Source organism: Panulirus ornatus, chromosome 34 (assembly GCF_036320965.1).
Source record: "Panulirus ornatus isolate Po-2019 chromosome 34, ASM3632096v1, whole genome shotgun sequence".
NCBI classification, from domain to species: Eukaryota; Metazoa; Arthropoda; class Malacostraca; order Decapoda; family Palinuridae; genus Panulirus; species Panulirus ornatus.
In genome coordinates, this window is record NC_092257.1 from 2,212,640 (window position 1) to 2,236,152 (window position 23,513).

General features: G+C 37.3%; 1 protein-coding gene across 1 annotated transcript; it reads right to left on the reverse strand.

Annotated features, from left to right (window-relative positions):
- Positions 1 to 224: 224 nt before the first annotated feature.
- Positions 225 to 23,291, reverse strand: LOC139759767 (ESF1 homolog). The gene is made up of 11 exons (XM_071682212.1): positions 23,153 to 23,291; positions 15,536 to 15,718; positions 13,849 to 14,296; positions 12,092 to 12,315; positions 8,346 to 8,592; positions 5,550 to 5,764; positions 4,368 to 4,553; positions 2,581 to 3,108; positions 1,751 to 1,918; positions 1,022 to 1,174; positions 225 to 548 (listed from the first exon to the last, which is right to left on the reverse strand). The coding sequence occupies exons 1-11, from the start codon at positions 23,168 to 23,170 to the stop codon at positions 441 to 443; spliced, it is 2,478 nt and encodes an 825-aa protein (XP_071538313.1). The 5' UTR covers positions 23,171 to 23,291; the 3' UTR covers positions 225 to 440.
- Positions 23,292 to 23,513: the final 222 nt, after the last annotated feature.

The window sequence follows — 23,513 nt, forward strand, 5'->3', positions numbered from 1 at the left end:
TCCAATGACAACATTTATTCTAATATTTTCTCACACCATCTCACATTTGCTGTCTTTCTTAGCCCCAGTACATTTCTTTTAACTTCCTACCACTTTTTCTTGCACAATTCCTATTCTAAAAGTGTACAGATGGACAGCTTACAAATCTTACCTCAATAATATTTTCTAGAAGTTTCCTTTAAAAATCTTATTAAACAAAAGTGAGGGAATAAGAAAGCGATGTCCATTGTTTAATTGTATTATATATTTCACATGAAAAAACTACATAATGTAATCTATTCTACAGGGTATCTAAAGTAATTTGTTTATCATTGCCATGTCTGACAACTTCATTACTTTATGATTAATTATAAATAATTCAAATCAATTTTCCTATCTTTCTTTTATTGTGTTCTTCAGTCAGTTGGTTACACCATAAGGATTGTACAAATAATCCACCATTAATGCTTCTTAGGTTTAATTGCTTTTTTCTTCACTCTTTTAACTAGCAGTGACAACTCGTGGTCCTTGCTCTTTTCTACACTCTTGTTCTGTCTCTTGGCATCAGGCTGTGAAATAACATTGATAAAAGGGTTGATTATGATCTTAAGACAAAACCTTAAAATTCATGCAAAACTTTATTACAAGTTCAAATAATTCATGGATAGTTAAAAACAAAAAATACCATATCTTACAAGAAAATAGTTGTACATTGTACACAGTGTACAAAAATAGAATCAAAAGATATATACAGGGCAGAAACTGGAATACTCCTTACCACTATCATCAAAAGTATAGCACTGTCTTAATCATATTATCTTTGAGGATCCTCAACATTCCTACCTTGGTAAAAATTTAACATCTTATGCCTTTCCCTCTTCCCATGTATGAATAACTTAGGACTGGACCTTACTACTGAGAAAGTTTTAAGGTAACCCTAGCTGTTACAAATATCTATTTTTTTTCCTAGTAATACAGACAAACTCCAACTACTTAGAAGACACACCAAATTCTTGTCTCAACTTTCAACTCAGATACTTACAATATCCTCAAAAGATTCAGCTATCCTCTTCATCTGCACAGAATGAATTAGATGATCCATAGCTTTTGTACGTTTGAATTGAGGATGGGAAGGGTCAATGTTGTACTCTCCAGAGGTAAGTAGTTTGAAAAATCTTGGGTCAGTGATATCAACCTGAAAGAGCAACAAGCTGATTGTAATGAACGTGTGAAGATATTTTTTTTAAAAGGTTCTGTCCCATGGATTGCATAAAAAACTCATGAATATCATACTCAGGCTTTTATAACAGATGTGGAGTTTATCCACCAAAATATTCTGATCTGAATCATTATTCTGAAATGAATAGGGGAAAGCAGCAGGGTTGTGTACTTTTGGCACTGATACCTAATGCTATTATGGACACAACAGTTATCAATAATAGTATTATTATATAATCCCCAAGCCCTTTCATATGGGTTTCCTGCAACTTAAGGGATGCAATACAATCGGTAATAAGGATGGAACGAACTCCTCTGGAAAGAGAAATTCTTCACCAGGATTGCACTATGAGGATACAACCTCAATGAAGGTGACAATTCACTCTTGGCCTAACCACAGACAGGTTGAATCTGGTAAGGCCCGGACACAGCAGTTCATCAGATAAACAGTGAAATCACATCATCTGCAGGGTAAATGGTAGAAAAAAAAAGGCAAAAAGTACATTTGTTCCTAACATTCACCAAGGAACCTGACAATTTGCATATAACAAACCCGAAAATCATCTGCAGTGGGTTGCTGCTGCTTCTGCACTTGATTCTTCTTTTGTTTCTTGTTTTTCCTTCTTTTCCCCTTCTCCTTGTTTTCCTCAATAATTTCCCTCATACTGAAGTGCTTTTTGTCTTCATCATCCTCATTCATAAGCATCAGTTCAAGGTTTTCCTGAAAAGAGGTAAAATAATTCAATATACAAAGATACATGCTTTGGAATCTCACAGCAGTGAGCAACTTAGAGGGACATATAATTGAAAGGATAAGTGAAATATAAGAATCAAAAGGTATGAGAATTTACAAATATTTGTAAATATACATTGTTTAGGCGCAGAGAAAACTGGGTACACCAGATTATGATTGGAATGATGTAGTAAAAAATACCATGAATGCATGAAAATAGGATATCATAAACGACATAAATGAATGCCTTTTAAGATAGTATGTCCATGCAAAATGCATGGCAGATGATAGACTAGAAGAAAATCAGTTAGTATGGTCAATAGTATATGAAAACACATTATATTCTGTTAGAGCTGGTGGTGGTTCAGATGAGATTGGAAAAGGAATGATTTTTTACTGTGCTCTGCTGGTAAGTTCTGTGTGAGGGATGACAGCATAACTGGGATGTTTGTGTCACTTGGTAAATCGTTTTAGTGTACCAAGTTAAAAATTCAGAAGCCCTTAAATATGCATGAAAGCCTTAATCACTTACATACTGGACATGAATGAGTGAAATGAGAGTCCCATGTAAATGATCCACCTGATCTAAAAGGGAATTGAGCTAGAGATAATGGATAGAAATCCAATGACTGAAAATACTTCATATTCACCTGTAAGTTACCCTCAGCTCCTTCATCTTCAGGTGAATCTTTCTTCATTTTCCCTTCCCTTTGATTGCTCTTGGCTTTGTTCATTTTCTTCACTTCCTCAGCAAAGAAAGGGTCATTGTACAAACCATCAATATCTTCTGGAAGTTCGTCATCTGATATAGCACTACCTAGTTCATGTTGTTGCTTAGTACCATTTTCTGTATTTAGCTCCTTTTTCTTCATCTTTTCTTTTTCTTTTCTCTTGGCCTTTCTCTTCTCCAAATATTTTTCAAAAGGATTGAGTTGTGCTGTCTCTTTTGTACCTTCTTTGTCTTTTGGTTTTGGTTCATCTATGGTATCACCTTCTTCCAAGTGAAAGATTTCTTCCAAGTCAATGTCCCTTTCCTTTTTCTTCTTTTCTTTCTCGTCTATTTCATTAATCAATGCCCGGAACTTTGCAATCTGAGAAGACTTGATGTCTTCATTGTCATTGATGTTCTCATCATCTTCTGAAGACCTATCATCTTCACTAGATGATGCAACTAAGTCCTGAAATAGCAGAAACTATTATCTATAGAAAACTAGGAAACGGACTACAATAACAGTTGACAAGATGCTTCAGACATACAGTAACTGTAAATGTCAGTAGAAAGAAAGCACTTATAAATGGTGTTGATCATTAAAGCATTGAAGGATTGGTATGTGCTGTGGTGACCATAAAATAATAAAGTAACAAAAGAGCATGTATTAGGATTCCGGATAAGTTTGTGATGCTTAAGTGGGATAGATCAGTAGACAGATGAATAGAACAAAAAAAAGTGTCTGTAGTGGTAAAGGTAAATGTAAAGTACCCAATACTGATGAGAAAAGATTCAATTGCTTAATATGACATGAATTAACATGATAAAAGTATAAAAAACAAAATTACAGGCAAAGTACAAGAAGATGCATCTACGAAAATAAGTATAGTACAACAGATAAACAAAAAACATGTAGATGTGTTTTAATGAGTAATGAGAGGACCACAAATTGAGTATAATTTTTCATATACTGATATAGCACATACATTCTTCCTCTTTTAAGAGCCATAGCTGGCATTCACTTAATTCTTTTGATGTATATCAAAAAATGAAGAATTCTATGGGAAATATTTCAAACACATAGCTGGCTGATTTTAACATCTGGATGTGAAAAAACAGAGCACAACAATTGTTTTCAAAGCTTTAGGAAGTGATTGCCCAACTTTCATTGCAGGAAATAACACAATGAAGAATATGGTAATGGGAGGGCAGAAGTGGACTGCTAGCATTCTGTCCACAAAAATACAATCTTTCCTTGTCACATACTTAACTCACACAACTCATTCTTCCTAACTAGATATTTCTGCAGTTAATACTATTGCACTAGCCCTTCCTTTTATCAAAATGGTAGGATAAATAGACGTAGTAGATAGGAACATTAGACAGGAGCATTAGCTAGAAACATGAGGTTGAAGTAGGTAGGAACATTAGTTATGAGCATTGTGCAAAAGTAGCAGGTTGGAACATTTGGTGAGAACATTAGGTAAAAGTAGTTCATGAGAATACTATGTAGGAACCTCCAATGCACGAGAGTTGTCCTCTGCCAGTGGCCTGTCAAGGGTAAGGCACTAAAGGCCAAGAAACAACACCTGAATTCACCGGCTATGGAGGCTCTTTTGCTGTGGCCACCCCCTCAAAGGAATTTCCAAAGAGAACAGGTGTCAGTGATATCGTTAGACAGTTAAAATCAATTTTAACAGCAGTAAAATTCCAGACAGTGTACTGTACCTTAAGATAATCATCATCTAATGCTTCTCCTTTCAATGCTTTATTCATTGCTGTTGAAAGAATTCTCTTGCGTTCTGGATCAGTCTCATCCCAGGTTAAGACAGGACGAGAGTCACGTAGAGCTGTTGTTATGAAAGCCTTTACCTCGTAAGACTTCTGTACTGTCTCGCATATATCATATGGAGTCTGCAAAGTAAATAAAGAATTGGGAAATAGCAACATTTGCAAAAAACATACACAATAGTCATAAACAAGTGTTATTTTTTTCTATATTTACTTATCTCTTCTGTCCAAGAATGGTAGAATCAAGAACAAATGAACAAAGTGAAAAAAATTTCCATAAAATGCAGAAAGAATAGCTAACCCCTACAATCAGACTTAAAAAAGTGCACCATAATCTCGGCTAATTGTTGAAAATCACTCTATCTCATTCACTTACAAAACTGCACTTTAGTGAATCAGCTATGTGTCAAGCAACGTCAAGGAGCTAAACATGAATCCATAGTGGAGGTGAGATCCAGTTTTGTAAGTCAGGCATCTAGGGGTACTTTTAGATTTGATAATGCTTCATTTGAGAAAAGTATGAAATTATCTGTCCGGTTATGTATGCAGGATACTTTGAGCTATTAAAAGATTTTGTATTTGAGAGACCATTATGTATTATGAATCCTCAACTTTGTTCATCCTTCATCTAAGACTATATACCTTTTGTTGTAAGAATCAATGCATAAATTTAGAAGTAATTTGCTTACCAGTTTGGTGCATGGCAATGTCTTGGGGTTCAACAACACCACAAATAAAAATAAAGTTTTTCACAGCTTGCCTGTCCCATCCATCATTCCCCTTAATAACTAAAACATTCATTATATGTAGAAAACTCGCAGACATAGCAGCATCGATAATCATGGAAAACTGCAGTTTACAGCCTCTCCTCTAAGTAAACATCAACTACTCATCTTTAGGTCTCACAACACCATGTAAAAATGCGGGAGACGGCAGTTAAATATAATAAATAAAATAATAAATGTGAGTGGATGGGCTATTCTTCGTCTATTTCCTGGCGCTACCTCCCTGAAGTGGGAAACAGCAATCAAATATAATAATGAAAAAAATGACCAAATTACAGTATATATACTCAATACTTTGCTCTTCGATTAACAAGAAAATAAAGATCATACTAACCTCATCGAAACTCATATCTGAGGGAATATACCTAAGGTCGAGAAGAAAACCAGCTCCTTCATATGATTGTCGATCACATTGTTGATAAATGATTCTGGCTGTGTCAACAGAGTCACATTCTACCACGGCATAGTAATAGCGAAGACGATTCCGCTGATAATGTCGAAGTGCCTCATAATGTGCTTTAGTAGCTCCAGTATTTTCATCGAGCTCACCTGACAACAAAAGATAATCATTATATACTTTCTTCTAATACTTTCTTCTAAGGCATCATCTTATATTTCTTACTGTATCAATAATGATCAAGTAAGTAATGAAAGGGTAAGAGAGATGTGTGGTAATAAAAAGAGTGTGGTTGAGAGAACAGAAGAGGGTGTGTTGAAATGGTCTGGACACATGGAGAGAATGAGTGAGGAAAAACTGACAAAAAGGATATATGTGTCAGAGGTGGAGGGAACAAGGAGAAGCAGGAGACCAAATTAGAGGTGGAAGGATGGAGTGAAAAAGATTTTGAGCGATCGGGGCCTGAACATAAAGGAGGGTGAAAGGCGTGCAAGGAATAGAGTGAATCGGAAGGTGTGGTATACCAGGGTTGATGTGCTGTCAATGGATTGAATCTGGGCATGTGAAGCATCTGGGGTAAGCCATGAAAAAGTCTGTGGGGCCTGGATAAGGTAAGGGAGCTGTGGTTTTGGTGAATTACACATGACAGCTAGAGACTGAGTGTGAACAAATGTGGCCTTTTTTCTTTTCCTGGCACTACCTCACAGGAGGGGGGGAATGCTATTTCATGTGTGGCTGGGTGGTGATGGGAATGGATGAAGGCAACAAGTATGAATATGTGCATTTGTATATACGTATATGTCTGTATATGTATGTATATGATGAAATGTATTTGTATGTATACGTGCATGTATGGGCGTTTATGTATATACATGTGTACGTGGGTGGGTTGGGCCATTCCTCATCTGTATCCTTGCGCTACCTCGCTGACGCAGGAGACAGTGGTTAAGTATAATAAAAAAAATCAAATCACGAAAAGAAGACACTAAAAGACACAAATTTTGAGTAGAAAGGATGTTTGGAGGACACAAGCTTTCTTGCAGGCCTAACCAGCTCAATGAAATGAACCCTGACAAAGTGAGGTCCAGCTGCTCTAATTTCTTTTATGAACCACTCAGTCACAATGAAAAAAGAAGAAAAAAAAAAGATAAAGTCATTCTGCCTGAAAAGATCAACTCTTGGCCTGAATACTGCATATTAAAAGGTATCAGTCAAACGAAACCTAGATCCACCAGCAACTGTCACCAGGTGGGTGAATGGCAAGTGTACGAGGCCATTCTTTGTTACCAAGCAGAAATCTTTCCTCCCAACATTTTTCCTTTATTTACATGAAAAGCCCTGAAAGACATGCTTAATCAAATAAATAAATGGCTGTATCCAATGAGATGTGGATAATAGTTGTCCTACTACCTAAATGTATCCAAGCTTCTTTCCATCTAAAATACATTACTATTTACAGGTCAAATTGTTATACAAGTGGCAATTCTACTTTACTTGCAAAACTTAACAAAAATGTTATCATTCCATTACATACCGGTAAGTCATCTTTGGTTGATATAAGTGAGTTGAAGTATTGGCTGAACTTACAGTCATAAGATTGAGAAAACCTTCTAATGATGGTATGAAAAACCTAAAAAGAAAAAAAGTCTTGGACCCTCTCTGAATGTGAGAAGGCTTATGATGTAATTCTAAAATATGGCAGAATATTTTGCATGACACCAGAACAAATACAATACTCTGTTCTGTTGACCATAAAACTAATTCTGTATGCTTGTGCATTCTCTCATCGCTAATGAACTGCTCTAACACTTACTTAACTAAGCAGTTATAGTATACAATGTACTAAAAGCCAAAACTGCAACAAGATTTAAGTTGCCTATTATGAGTAGCATATCTCATAAATTTCCAACTATGCTAGCCATCTGGTACCTGGCATATAGTTACAAATCAAGTTATAACATCAGTCTAATGTTAATGGACTCTGTGTGCTGCTGAACGCAATTAATACTTTTACACATGCACATAGCTGCAATCAGTGTATGATTACTTCTATAGATGTTTACAATTTCAGGAACAATGGGGATTATATAGCATCTCTCCTTATGACATGATTATAATCTGCCGACCCACTGGGAACTCACCGTTAGAATGATCTTAATACTGATGAGCATTACCTGATCCAGCACCTCTTGGATCTGAACTCTAGAGAAGAAAAGATGAATGTGATCAGCTGAATAATAGCTGTTAAAAAGAGAGGTGTTGTCTTGCCATGGCAGGTTTAGGTGAGAATGAGAGTAAATTTTCATAACTTTGCAGCCAGTGGCATATTTATATATTTACTTATCATTATCCCATGACCCCTTTCAAAGAAGGATCCTGGTCTTACCCAGGCCCTCTTTCCAGGAGCTACTGCAACTCGAAGGCTATGCTACTTCCAGTAGCAGGGGCATGATGAATACCTGTGGATTGAATTCTTTGATGAGACTGTACTCCTAATGATACAGCCATGCCAAAGGTAACCTCAAGCAAGCTGAGTCCAGTAACACTGCCAGTAGCTGATCATCTAGGTTGATCGTAAAGTCAAAGGATTATGTTAGGTACATTTACAACTTGAGTGTTGTGTTTAAAACAGTGTATGGGTAAGACACAAGAGGTGTTTCACCTTCTGATCATCTGTAAGGATTAAGATTAATTATGAGATGTACAGCCACAATCCTGATAAAGTTCACTTACCTTGTTCAAGTTTATCTAGATCAATTAAGTTAATATCATCATCTCCTTCATGACTAGATTTTGATTTCAATTCCTGAGGTCCACTAATGTTTTCTTCTGCCATACGTTGCTTTCCATATTCAGAGGGATATATAGTCACTTTCTTAATACAGGCTCCTCTTCGGCAAAATGATGAAAATAGCACCATAATATCTGCTGCTTTAATACGATCCCAATCAAGGTTGCACACAGCAAAACGAGATGTTTCCTGAAAAATTTAGTTACAGGAGATACAATATCATGAAAGCCTGAGATTATTATAAATAAAATGAGTCTCTCAAGGTTTTTTTAGCAAATTCAAACTCTTGAATTTTTGCAACTTACTGAAAATAAAAATATTTACATCAACAGAGGCAGTTCCATAGCTCTTGTTGCTAAAGGGAAACAAAGTTTTAATTTTTTCCTCACTACAGTCTATGCTTCTCCACTTAAAGTCAATATTTCAGTCTGGTGACTGAGTTTGGTAAAGTGTGTGAAAGAAGAAAGTTAAGAGTAAATGTGAATAAGAGCAAGGTTATTAGGTACAGTAGGGTTGAGGGTCAAGTCAATTGGGAGGTAAGTTTGAATGGAGAAAAACTGGAGGAAGTAAAGTGTTTTAGATATCTGGGAGTGGATCTGGCAGCGGAAGGAACCATGGAAGCGGAAGTGGATCATAGGGTGGGGGAGGGGCGAAAATTCTGGGAGCCTTGAAGAATGTGTGGAAGTCGAGAACATTATCTCGGAAAGCAAAAATGGGTATGTTTGAAGGAATAGTGGTTCCAACAATGTTGTATGGTTGCGAGGCGTGGGCTATGGATAGAGTTGTGCGCAGGAGGATGGATGTGCTGGAAATGAGATGTTTGAGGACAATGTGTGGTGTGAGGTGGTTTGATCGAGTAAGTAACGTAAGGGTAAGAGAGATGTGTGGAAATAAAAAGAGCGTGGTTGAGAGAGCAGAAGAGGGTGTTTTGAAATGGTTTGGGCACATGGAGAGAATGAGTGAGGAAAGATTGACCAAGAGGATATATGTGTCGGAGGTGGAGGGAATGAGGAGAAGTGGGAGACCAAATTGGAGGTGGAAAGATGGAGTGAAAAAGATTTTGTGTGATCAGGGCCTGAACATGCAGGAGGGTGAAAGGAGAGCAAGGAATAGAGTGAATTGGATCGATGTGGTATACCGGGGTTGACGTGCTGTCAGTGGATTGAATCAGGGCATGTGAAGCGTCTGGGGTAAACCATGGAAAGCTGTGTAGGTATGTATATTTGCGTGTGTGGACGTATGTATATACATGTGTATGGGTGTGGGTTGGGCCATTTCTTTCATCTGTTTCCTTGCGCTACCTCGCAAACGCGGGAGACAGCGACAAAGCAAGAAAAAAAAAAAAAAATTTCAGTCTAAACTTCTCTTTCAGGTTAAAGACCAATATTTTTTTTTCTATTTCTTTATACTTTGTCGCTGTCTCCCGCGTTTGCGAGGTAGCGCAAGGAAACAGACGAAAGAAATGGCCCAACCCCCCCCCATACACATGTACATACACACGTCCACACACGCAAATATACATACCTACACAGCTTTCCATGGTTTACCCCAGACGCTTCACATGCCTTGATTCAATCCACTGACAGCACGTCAACCCCTGTATACCACATCGCTCCAATTCACTCTATTCCTTGCCCTCCTTTCACCCTCCTGCATGTTCAGGCCCCGATCACACAAAATCTTTTTCACTCCATCTTTCCACCTCCAATTTGGTCTTCCTCTTCTCCTCGTTCCCTCCACCTCCGACACATATATCCTCTTGGTCAATCTTTCCTCACTCATTCTCTCCATGTGCCCAAACCATTTCAAAACACCCTCTTCTGCTCTCTCAACCACTCTCTTTTTATTTCCACACATCTCTCTTACCCTTACGTTACTTACTCGATCAAACCACCTCACACCACACATTGTCCTCAAACATCTCATTTCCAGCACATCCATCCTCCTGTGCACAACTCTATCCATAGCCCACGCCTCGCAACCATACAACATTGTTGGAACCACTATTCCTTCAAACATACCCATTTTTGCTTTCCGAGATAATGTTCTCGACTTCCACACATTCTTCAAGGCTCCCAGGATTTTCGCCCCCTCCCCCACCCTATGATCCACTTCCGTTTCCATGGTTCCATCCGCTGCCAGATCCACTCCCAGATATCTAAAACACTTCACTTCCTCCAGTTTTTCTCCATTCAAACTCACCTCCCAATTGACTTGACCCTCAACCCTACTGTACCTAATAACCTTGCTCTTATTCACATTTACTCTTAACTTTCTTCTTCCACACACTTTACCAAACTCAGTCACCAGCTTCTGCAGTTTCTCACATGAATCAGCCACCAGCACTGTATCATCAGCGAACAACAACTGACTCACTTCCCAAGCTCTCTCATCCCCAACAGACTTCATACTTGCCCCTCTTTCCAAAACTCTTGCATTCACCTCCCTAACAACCCCATCCATAAACAAATTAAACAACCATGGAGACATCACACACCCCTGCCGCAAACCTACATTCACTGAGAACCAATCACTTTCCTCTCTTCCTACACGTACACATGCCTTACATCCTCGATAAAAACTTTTCACTGCTTCTAACAACTTGCCTCCCACACCATATATTCTTAATACCTTCCACAGAGCATCTCTATCAACTCTATCATATGCCTTCTCCAGATCCATAAATGCTACATACAAATCCATTTGCTTTTCTAAGTATTTCTCACAATATACCTTTACTTAAACAAGGAAACATTTTCATTTCTCATCTTCACACACTATGTCCTAAATTGCAACAAATATGACAAAAAATGGGTAAACAAATGAATACATAAATAATTTTTTTTCATCCATATCCACCACTTCCTGTGTTAGTGAGGTAGTGTTAAGAACAGAGGACTGAGCCTTAGAGGGAATATCCTCACTTGACCCCTATCTCTGTTCCTTCTTTTGGAAAATTAAAAACAAGAGGGGAAGATTTCCAGCCCCCAACCCCCTCCCTTTTTAGTCACCTTCCATGACATGCAGGGAATACGTGGGAAGTATTCTTTCTACCCTATCCCCCGGGATAACATTAATAAATATAAACATATATATTTTTTTCATTATCCCTAAGGACAGGGGAGAAAGAATACTTCCCATGTATTCCTTGTGTGTCGTAGAAGGCGACTAAAAGGGGAGGGAGCGGGGCACTGGAAATGCTCCCCTCTCATTTTTTTTTTTAAATTTTCCAAAAGAAGGAACAGAGAAGGGGGCCAGGTGAGGATATTCCCTCAAAGGCCCAGTCCTCTGTTCTTAGTGCTACCTAGCTAATACGGGAAATGGCGAATAGTATGAAAGAAAGAAAATATTTTTTTCACACACATTCACCATTTCTCACATTAATGAGGTAGTGTTAAGGACAGATGCCCGAGCCTTACAGGAGAAAATCCTCAGTTGGCCCCCTTCCCTGTTCCTTCTTTTAGAAAAGTAAAACAAGAGGGGAGAATTTTCAGCCCCATGCTCTCACCCCTTTTAGTTGCCTAGTAAGTCACTTTGTCAAGTAACAAAGACTAGCTGGCCCTTCTAACCAGAGATGGTGTAATCCTATAACATTGGGAAAGAGAACAAAGTAATTTTTCTGTCCTATACACTATTCCAAGTACATTTTGGACAAATTCTTTGACATTTGTAGTGTATTCTTGCTCACCTCCACCTCATGCTCACCATCATTCCAGATGGCATCTTGGTCAAGTTCTCCCCATTCAAATTCTCTAATATCTTCTTCTTCTGTTGTTGTAGAGTCATCATCAGAGGAGTCATCTGAGAACAGCATTTCACCTCTTGCATAATCCTGTGTCATATCGTGAAGTTGTTCATTTACCTCTTCTGGTATTTCTAACTTCTCCTTTGCTTCCCTCTCTTTCATTTTCTCTGTTTGATAATCATAGAATCAAAAATGGGTCTACAATCTTAAACACTAATTAGATTATACATAAAAGATAAAGAAATTTTCAAATTCCAAAAATTAAAAGGATTTCTTCTAATTAGGGCCATAACAACAAAACTTCATTGTTATTAACAACTGAAAGACAAAAGAAACAAAACACAATATACTCTAAAGTTCTCTATCAGTTTGACTGTAAATAGCCCCCTTCCCCCTTAAAAAAGCAATTCTTTTTATGTATCAATTTTCACATATTACATGAATGCATGACTTCATAATTAGTATGCTACTCTTACATTTATCATAGTTATAATAATCTGCCACTTCTTTTGTATATTTTCATTATCTTCTTTATTTTTCTACATCTGAGCTTCAGAACTAAGGCTAGGCCATGAAAAAAAACAAATGGAGAAAAAAAGTTAAAGTTTCTGATGTAGTGGAAAGCTTGATCTCTCAATAAGGAACAGGTTGCATTTGTTTGGAAAGATAGGAGATGGTGAAAAGTTCCAAAGCTTAACAGAAGTGGTAAAGGAACAAATACCACACCTGAGCTGCTAAGAACCCCACAGTAATTATGAGATGCAGTCACTTGTCAAGTACTGGGAAGACCTGTCAAACACTGAACATTAAATCACCCAGTTCCCAGGCGAAGAATTTAAAGTAATGTTAACAAGAATTAACAACTTGGACAGGGAGAATGGGTCAAATTTTAAGTCAGAGTAAAGGAACTGATAAATTAGACTGCTTTTGATTCTTTCACATTAATACTGTAATGCACTTGGAAATAATGTCATCCTAAATATGAGAGCAGTATTTCATACCAGGAGAAATCAGTCCTTGGCATAACTGGAGTATATATTTACAGAAGGCTCCTTGGTAACTGCACAAGACCTTAATATTTTTTAGGGCCATACTTAGCTATCCATGTGGTAAGGGGTTTCAAAGATACCAAGTCATGTTTAGTGTGATGCATGATGGAACCACAGAACCATCAATGATGAAGAAAGTATAGAAAGAGAAATAGAAAGAAATTAGGTTAGGAAACATTAAACTTCACTTGCTTATTTCTACCTTACAAAAGAAATTCAAATCATATATAAACTTACAGCAATAGGTGAGGCAAGACATAACAGGTCAAGTAATATAAGGTGGATCAGATTTGAAAGAAATAAAGAAATGCAGAGTTGTCATTTGTGGAAGACAGGCCACAAATAAAGTGGAGAACAAGGTTAGGAAAACAGGATAGAATCCTTAGGAACACCACAGTTAACAGGGAAAGGAGAAGCTGAGCTATCAAAAATTACGGAAATGTATTTATCATAAGGAAATGAGTAAATCAGAAAACTGGGAGGAGAAGATAACCAAAAGAAAGGAGCTGCAAATGTATATGCAACCACAAATAAACACCATTATTAGGAAAAAGGGAAAGCCCTGAACTCTTCCTACAGTAATTTTCCAAGGCCACCTGAAGATATCTAGTCTAATATCAGAAAAAACACTATACTGAACTGATATCTTACCTTTCCTAAGCCTGTTTTCATTTTCATCTCTGCTGTCTTTATCTAAAGAGACTTCACTTTCTTCTCTGTTGTCTTTATCTAAAGAGACTTCACTTTCTTCTCTGTTGTCTTTATCTAAAGAGACTTCACTTTCTTCTCTGTTTTTTTTATCTAAAGAGACTTCACTTTCTTTTTTTTGTGCAGCAATTGTTCCTTTATTTTCATTACGTTCAGCTGTAACTATGCCACGAACTTCTACGTTGTTTTCTACACCAAGAGCCTCTCCAACTTCATTAGGTTTACCATGTGCGTTATCATCACTATCTTCAACCTCATCAGTTCCATCCTCTTCATCATCAGTGTCATCATCAGACGACATATGATAGAATTTAAGGAGATCCTCCTTTGTAGAGTAGTTCCCCTTCCTACCCCGTGGATCCATGATGGATTTCTCGTAGAACTTGTCATCCTGTTCGTTCCCATGTAATATTCATAAAACTTTAATGAGATTCTAGTTAAATTAATAATAATAAGTTTGCAAAACATTCCAAAATGCAAATCATAGGACCTTTTGAAAATTTAATATTTTGAGTTGGAAACGTTAGGTCCAAATATGCATTAAAAAGAAAAAAAATAATATGATGAATACAATAGCTATGGCACAGGTCTATGGCACAGGTAATGTTTTTAATAATGCTGTATGAGTGAATCATAAATACATATAGTGATCTGTACCTGATGCTCATATGCATATAAAATAAAGCTGTGGAACAATATCTATACAGTGAAAAGAAAAGATATGAAAGGTTCGCTGCTAAAAAACATTTTTGACTTTGGTGTGAAAAATTAATAAATGAACCATAATTAATACTAACCATAATCAATATTAAGTATATCTATTCAAAAGAATACTACAGAAACCATGACCATCAGTGATTCTATCTATCACTGAATCAGTCTTCTTTTGCTGGAAGACTTATCAATTTGTTGTTATTGCATATGCCTTAACCCTATCTATAGCCATGTGGTAGAGCCACTTTCTCTACAAATCATAATTACTGCATATTTCTTCAAGTTACCCCAGTAAGATACCCGTCACATACTCAGATTTCTTAACATCTTTTTTTTCATAATTCAAATCATTAATACAAAACAATGAATATCAACATTTAAGCAAATGATGGTAATAACAAAAACAGTTATAATAAGTGATTTCAACAGTTACAAAATATCACAAACAAAAATATTTTGTACATAAATATCATCAGAGCAAGCAATGGTTTACAAGCATATCTGTGCATATGACACTGAAGTATCATGCAAAAGCCATTTTCAGACATTAAACAAACATAAACAAAAGTATCAAAACTACTAGAAATAACATATTAGTCCACAATTTAAGCAAGGTATGGTGGTACAGCAGGTGTGGGGGTTTGGGGTGAAAGTGAGATTATGTGGCTCTGAAGGTGTAAATTATGCAAATGCAGGGACTGGAAGCTTGTGCAGTTCCCTAATTTAATGTTGTTTCATGATAGGAGCAAATTTTCTTACCCTTCTAGTTGTGAAAACTTATGACATCAGTTTCAGATCTCTATGTTGTGCTGGATCATGACACTGAAAACTTATGACATAAATGAAGATGGCACAGTGAAACCATAATAAAAGAAGTATAATAACGATGGAAAAGATAATATGACAGAATTCTCACCGTTAAAACAGAATGAAATCGGCTATCCAGTTTGACTTTTCGCTCCTCCTTAGGCACATTTCTAAGTTTTAGATCACTGGACACATGTGCAAATCGAGGATCAGACAGAATCTGGTTCATGTCTTTCATAATACCAGGTCCCTTCCTGATATTCTTCTTTTCCTTCTGCTTCTGTTCCTTCATCTGTGAAAAAAAAAAAAGGTTTAATGCACATACTAATTCCGCAAACTACATTATATACATATAATGGGGATAGGGGAGAAAGAATACTTCCCACGCATTCCTCATGTGTCGTAGAAGGCGACTAAAGGGGACGGGAGCGGGGGGCCAGAAACCCTCCCCTCCTTGTATTTTAACTTTCTAAAAGGGGAAACAGAAGAAGGAGTCACGCGAGGAGTGCTCATCCTCCTCGAAGGCTCAGATTGGGGTGTCTAAATGTGTGTGGATGTAACCAAGATGAGAAAAAAGGAGAGACAGGTAGTATGTTTGAGGAAAGGAACCTGGATGTTTTGGCTCTGAGTGAAACGAAGCTCAAGGGTAAAGGGGAAGAGTGGTTTGGGAATGTCTTGGGAGTAAAGTCAGGGGTTAGTGAGAGGACAAGAGCGAGGGAAGGAGTAACACTACTCCTGAATCAGGAGTTGTGGGAGTATGTGATAAGAGTGTAAGAAAATAAATTCTATATTGATATGGGTAAAACTGAAAGTTGATGGAGAGAGATGGGTGATTATTGGTGCATATGCACCTGGGCATGAGAAGAAAGATCATGAGAGGCAAGTGTTTTGGGAGCAGCTGAATGAGTGTGTTAGTGGTTTTGATGCACAAGACCGGGTTATAGTGATGGGTGATTTGAATGCAAAGGTGAGTAATGTGGCAGTTGAGGGAATAATTGGTATACATGGAGTGTTCAGTGTTGTAAATGGAAATGGTGAAGAGCTTGTAGATTTATGTGCTGAAAAAGGACTGGTGATTGGGAATACCTGGTTTAAAAAGCGAGATATATATAAGTATACGTATGTAAGTAGGAGAGATGGCCAGAGAGTGTTATTGGATTACGTGTTAATTGATAGACGCACGAAAGAGAGACTTTTGGATGTTAATGTGCTGAGAGGTGCAACTGGAGGGATGTCTGATCATTATCTTGTGGAGGCAAAGGTGAAGATTTGTGGGGGTTTTTAGAAAAGAAGAGAGAATGTTGGGGTGAAGAGAGTGGCGAGAGTAAGTGAGCTTGGGAAGGAGACTTGTGTGAGGAAGTACCAGGAGAGACTGAGTACAGAATGGAAAAAGGTGAGAACAAAGGAGGTAAGGGGAGTGGGGGAGGAATGGGATGTATTTAGGGAAGCAGTGATGGCCTGCGCAAAAGATGCTTGTGGCATGAGAAGCGTGGGAGGTGGGTTGATTAGAAAAGGTAGTGAGTGGTGGGATGAAGAAGTAAGATTATTAGTGAAAGAGAAGAGAGAGGCATTTGAACGATTTTTGCAGGGAAAAAAATGCAAATGAGTGGGAGAGGTATAAAAGAAAGAGGCAGGAGGTCAAGAGAAAGGTGCAAGAGGTGAAAAAGAAAGCAAATGAGAGTTGGGGTGAGAGAGTATCATTAAATTTCAGGGAGAATAAAAAGATGTTTTGGAAGGAGGTAAATAAAGTGCGTAAGACAAGGGAGCAAATGGGAACTTCAGTGAAGGGGGCTAATGGGGAGGTGATAACAAGTAGTGGTGACACATATATCCTCTTGGTCAATCTTTCCTCACTCGTTCTCTCCATGTGACCAAACCATTTCAAAACACCCTCTTCTGCTCTCTCAACCACACTCTTTTTGTTACCACATATCTCTCTTACCCTATTATTACTTACTCAATCAAACCATCTCACACCACATATTGTCCTCAAACATCTCATTTCCAGCACATCCACCCTCCTGCGCACAACTCTATCCATAGCCCACGCCTCGCAACCATACAAAATTGTTGGAACCACTATTCCTTCAAACATACCCATTTTTGCTTTCCGAGATAATGTTCTCGACTTCCACACATTCTTCAAGGCTCCCAGGATTTTCGCCCCCTCCCCCACCCTATGATCCACTTCCGCTTCCATGGTTCCATCCGCTGCCAGATCCACTCCCAGATATCTAAAACACTTTACTTCCTCCAGTTTTTCTCCATTCAAACTTACCTCCCAATTGACTTGACCCTCAACCCTACTGTACCTAATAACCTTGCTCTTATTCACATTTACTCTTAACTTTCTTCTTTCACACACTTTACCAAACTCAGTCACCAGCTTCTGCAGTTTCTCACATGAATCAGCCACCAGCGCTGTATCATCAGCGAACAACAACTGACTCACTTCCCAAGCTCTCTCATCCACAACAGACTTCATACTTGCCCCTCTTTCCAAAACTCTTGCATTCACCTCCCTAACAACCCCATCCATAAACAAATTAAACAACCATGGAGACACACACACCCCTGCCGCAAACCTACATTCACTGTATGTATATATGTATGTTGATATGTATATATACATATACATATCAACATATACATACATATACATTTATACACATGAACATATTCATACTTGCTTGCCTTCATCCACTGCAAGTGCTACCCAACCTAACAGAAAACAGCATCGCTACCCCATGTTTCACCGAGGTAGCTCCAGGAAAACAGACAAAATAAGGCCTGGTTTGTCCACACCCAGTCTCTAGCTGCCATGTGTAGCACTGAACCAAAGCTTCCTATCCACAACCAGGCTGCAGAGACCTTTCCATGGTTTAACCCACACGTTTTACATGCCCTGGTTCAGTCCACTGACAGCACGTCGATCCCGTCATACATCGCTCCAATTCACTCTATTCCTTGCATGCCTCGCACCCTCCTGTATGTTCAGGCCCTAATCGGTCAAAATCTTTTTCACTCCATCACTTCCACCTCCAATTTTGTCTCCTACTTCTCCTTGTTCCCTCCACCGATGACACATATATCCTCTTTGTCAACCTTTCCTAACTCATTCTTTCCATATGTCCAAACCATTTCAATACGCTCTCTTCTGATCTCTCAACCACACTCTTTAAATTTCCACAGATCTCTCTTACCCTTTTATTACTTACTCGATCAAACCACCTCACACCACACATTGACCTCAAACATTTCATTTCCAACACATCCAACCTACTCCATACAACCCTATAGCCCATGCCTTGCAACCATATAACATTGTTGGAACTACTATTCCTTCAAACATACCCATTTTTGCTCTCCTTCCACACATTCTTCATCGCTCCCATAACCTTCACCCTCTCCCTCACCCTGTGACTCACTTCCACTTCCATGGTTCCACTCACTGCTAAGTCCACTCCCAGATATCTAAAACACTTCACTTCCTCCAACTTTTCTCTGTTCAAACTCGCATCCCAATTAACTTGTCCCTCAACCCTGTTGAACCTAATAACCTTGTTCTTATTCAGATTTACTCTCAACTTTCTCCTTTCACACACTTTTCCAAATCTAGTCACCAATTTTTGCAGTTTCTCACTCGAATCAGCCACCTGTGCTGTATCATCAGCAAACAACTGACTCACTTCCTAGTTCCTCTCATCCCAACAGACTGCATACTTGCCCCTCTCTCCAAAACACTTGCATTTATCTCCCTAACCACCCCGTCCATAAAAAAATTAATCAACCATGGGGACATAATATAAAGGGGTCTCCTACAGGAGGAGGTGGACATAATATAAAGGGGTCTCCTACAGGAGGAGGTAAGTATAATATACTGACTGAAGAAACCGAAACTGATTCATATGGTAAGACATGTAAATATTCACATCTACATTTTCACACAAAAAATTTCCCGTTAGCAAAAAAAAAAAAAAAGAGAAAAAGCATGGCACTTCTTATACCCTAACCCTTTAAATCTTTCACTTTAAATTAGTCCATCTTTTCCTATGCCTCATCTCTTCCTCTCAAAGTTTTAATCCTACCATAACACAGTAAAAGCTTCATCATCCTGCAGTTAACTAAATGGAAAACCTATCATCCAAAATTTCTGACAATCTTCAATATGACTGCATAAGTGATGTCAATACGATTTCATTTGGCATGTCATGACTAGCTTTCTATGCTTGTTGGAAGTTTTTGCTGAATTAGAACAGAAAAAAGTTGCTAAGTAAAAGACTTTATAAAATTCCAATTTGGAGCTGGCAGATATGATACTGTATGAATCATTCAACCTGAGAAGAACTGAAGGTACATCAGTTTTAGGTTAAAAAATAATTTATGTAGGTTTTTACATCCATTTCTATTGCTTCATACTGATGTTATTACAGAGTTAGAGAAACAGAGTGTTTAAGAACATTAACCTAGTACTGGTATCAAACTCTTTCTGAATAAATCATCTGAGGGGAATGCTTTTGTAACTACCATTACATCATTTTCACAACTGCCCAAGTCCAACAAATGTCAGATAATAAAGCTTTCCCTGTAGAGAGATCTTTTCTCACCTATTTTCTTTATATCAAATATCATATGTAGCTATAAAATCTTAACAGGTTTTCATCCTTCTGCTCTTATAAAGACCATATATTTTTCTCACAACTATATTCTTAATAAATTCCCTTTATTCATCTGTGCTCTGTATCTCAGTCTTTGCTACATATATAATTTCTCTACAGTATGTAGTAAAATCCTATGAGCAGTTCACTCATATACCTGAAGGCAATTCTGATTATTAGCATAGAGGTCTGGCCTCCTTTATAATTCTCGTACGTGGTGCTATGATAAAAGTTTGGGTACTCAGCCAGCCCAAAGTCCCTTACATGCATAAACTCCTGAAATTTGTCATGTATATCATACAAATGTTTCACTTACTTTTCCCCATACTCTTCCTGACCTTCATAGACCTCCCTTTAATCATTAAATATTTGAGGATTAATTCATGTTATTTTATTTTGCTTTCACTCTTCTAAATAATTCTTATTAATTATCAGAAGTCCATTGATATATTTTTCTTCCTCTTCCATTGGTTAATTCTGTGGTGGTCTCAGATTATCATAGTTACCAAACTCCAATCCAACTATGGCACTCATAACAGAATGTTCGCCAACATCAGGTTAGGATTGGTTTGTGAGTTGATAATGTGTTTCTCTTTAATATCTTCTTATGCATACAGTATGAAAAGAGAGATAATACCAACCCAGAAAAGAAACTAAGCCTAACTTCCTTTAAAATAATTTCAGCAGGTGGAACACTAACATCAAGATGTAACTCTTTAAGCATCACATAACTTAATAATAAACCTCCAATTCAAATGAGCATTTGAGAACTTATTCTACTGAAGGACAATTCATTTCACAACACTGACAGTGCATGTTTGTTAATAAAAATGTATCCTTAAAGTATACACTTACCTTATCTGTTGTTGTGATTTAGAATATACTGAGGTGGCGATGGGAATGAATAAAGGCAGACAGTGTGAATTGTGTGCAGGGGTATATATGTATGTGTCTGTGTGTGTATATATATGTGTACATTGAGATGTATAGGTATGTATATTTGCGTGTGTGGACGTGTGTGTATATACATGTGTATGGGGGTGGGTTGGGCCATTTCTTTCGTCTGTTTCCTTGCGCTACCTCGCAAACGCGGGAGACAGTGACAAAGCAAAATAAAATAAATAAATAAATAGCTAAGATTAGGTTAGGTTTCACTTCATTTCACATAATTTATATAAGTAACATAACCAACCACTAGTTTAACGTGGTACCAATATGCCTAACAAAGAAAACATAAACTAATTTGGTTTTTTGCTTATTTTGGTCTGATTAATGTACAATGGTATGTATAATCAATTCATTTCAGGAAAATACTATCAATGAGGTATTTCATTTAAAAGAATAAAAATACAAATGTGTATCCAAACAGGAAATGCTCAATTTCTGTATATCATACAAGGCTATAGGAAGGAAATTCTAACCTAAACTATTTAGGATATAGAAAGAAACTTCTAATCTTATCTACTTAGGCTACAGAAGAAAATTCTTAACTTACCTAATATGGATATAGAAAGGAAATTCTAACCTTAACCTATTCAAATCTACTTTGGGTACAGAAAAAAGTACTCCAATCAATCTGAAAAAATGTATTTTATTAAGTGTAATAAATTGTTTGATGAAGTACTGGTTCAGCCTTGTATCAACACAAGCTATAGAAACTGACTGGTATTGATCTGCAGTACAACTATAGTCCTTAGAGAATACAATAAAAGTATCAAAACATGATTAAGAGCATTCCCGTATATTTTGTGATAACTATGTTCATGGTGGGACAGCCTAATCTCTAAAAAATATGAGGTAAAAGAAAAGTAAAATTTGGTGAACCACGAATAGGAATCAAAATTGAGTCAATGAGACTGCGCCTAACTTTACTTACAAGCCAGCTTAACCTCATAGTTCAATATCAAAGTCAATAATATTAGAAAATATCCGCTCTTGTCAATGACATCCATCTGTATACATAAATTGAAAGAACCTATGAATATCTCGTGTAACTTACCTTGCTGCCCATACTTCAGTATCATAGTCAAATTATGTGAATGTTAATCTCTTTGCTCTCACAGGCCACATAGTTCAGGATATGCACTGGTAGCACACTTAGTGATGAAATCCCTTTTAGCGTCTACTAAATACACACAAATCCAAGAAACTTCTGAGGTCATAACACGTGTTTTTCAAATGACATGGTAAGGTAAATAACAGCTGTTGAGGCAAAATCAGGTGAAGTGTTTTACAGGTGCTGTTGATTCTAGACATAATTCACTAACTTTTACCTAGTTTTCCTTGACCTCACATTTTCTCTTAACTTCAAAGCCCTCCCCAGAACTGACTAAGGGGACAGCAAAATTTGCTCCCAATCTTGCTTAATTGCTTATATTATTCACCATACACTATAATACTATTACGAAACAGTATGTCATAATCCAAATATAATTAAATGGAGGAGATGAGTTGGAACTAGTACCTACTTCAAAAAGAAAAAGTGATTCTAGTAACCGTACAAAATCTTTTGACATTACTTTCGTGAACATGAATTATTAGCTGAAAGGCCACCTCTGAAATATACTTTCACCTTTGGAGTTTGTAGGTTGATAGCAATTCAGCTACCTATAGACCACAGTGTTACAGGTGCCGCATAGGGCAGTCACCACAAGGACATTGTATGAAACGAGAAAACGAGGTCAATGTTCACCCCAACCTATCTTGATCTATGGTTGAGGGTTAGTAGTTAGCCAAGTCTAAGATGAACATTGGCCTCGACTGCTCCCTTTACACAATGTCAAGCGGGGCAACTGTCCTTTAGCCTTAACGCCACAATAGCACTTATCCCTTAAATTCATGTAAGTATTACCTTAACATAATAACACAACTCAGATCTAAATAAGTTACAGAAGGGAAGTTTATTCTAGTTTGTGAGAGAATATCGTAACCAGAATTCAGAGGTCAATATAAATCTCCATTCAGCTACTGCTAAAATCATACAAGTTTAGCCATTCCATTGGCAGAACAGTGCCATAGACGGTCACACTTATCATTTAGGTTTCACTTGTAAACTTTAGAAAACTAACCTTGTTTTTCAGTTCCATGCTGCGGTAAACATAGACGAGGCGCAGGAGATCCCTATGTACTACTGTCCGAAATGTGTCCGCGACTTAGAAATTAAAGCCATACATATGAATATAAATATATCATAAATCAAACATTTTTACAGATAAAACTTTATCAGAAAGAGTTTTATATAATTAGATCAAGAAGAAAATATTATTTTCGAACTAATCACAATGATATGAAAAAAATAATCTAAGGCAAAGTCTAAAGAAATATTGAAACACATTATTTACATATATGTGAAAAGATTTCATTTAGTAAAGAATAAATTCCATGTTTCATTGCAAGAGACTTTTCATGTTTTTTGAATGGTCAGAAATT

Bases quoted from the DNA above. Each gene is read 5' to 3' on its own strand.
- LOC139759767 (XM_071682212.1), bottom strand. The intron at 1,919-2,580 runs GTGAATATGAAG...ACCTCTTTTCAG, and splicing joins GAGCTGAGGGTAACTTACAG to GAAAACCTTGAACTGATGCT. The intron at 1,175-1,750 runs GTTTGTTATATG...TTGCTCTTTCAG, and splicing joins CCACTGCAGATGATTTTCGG to GTTGATATCACTGACCCAAG.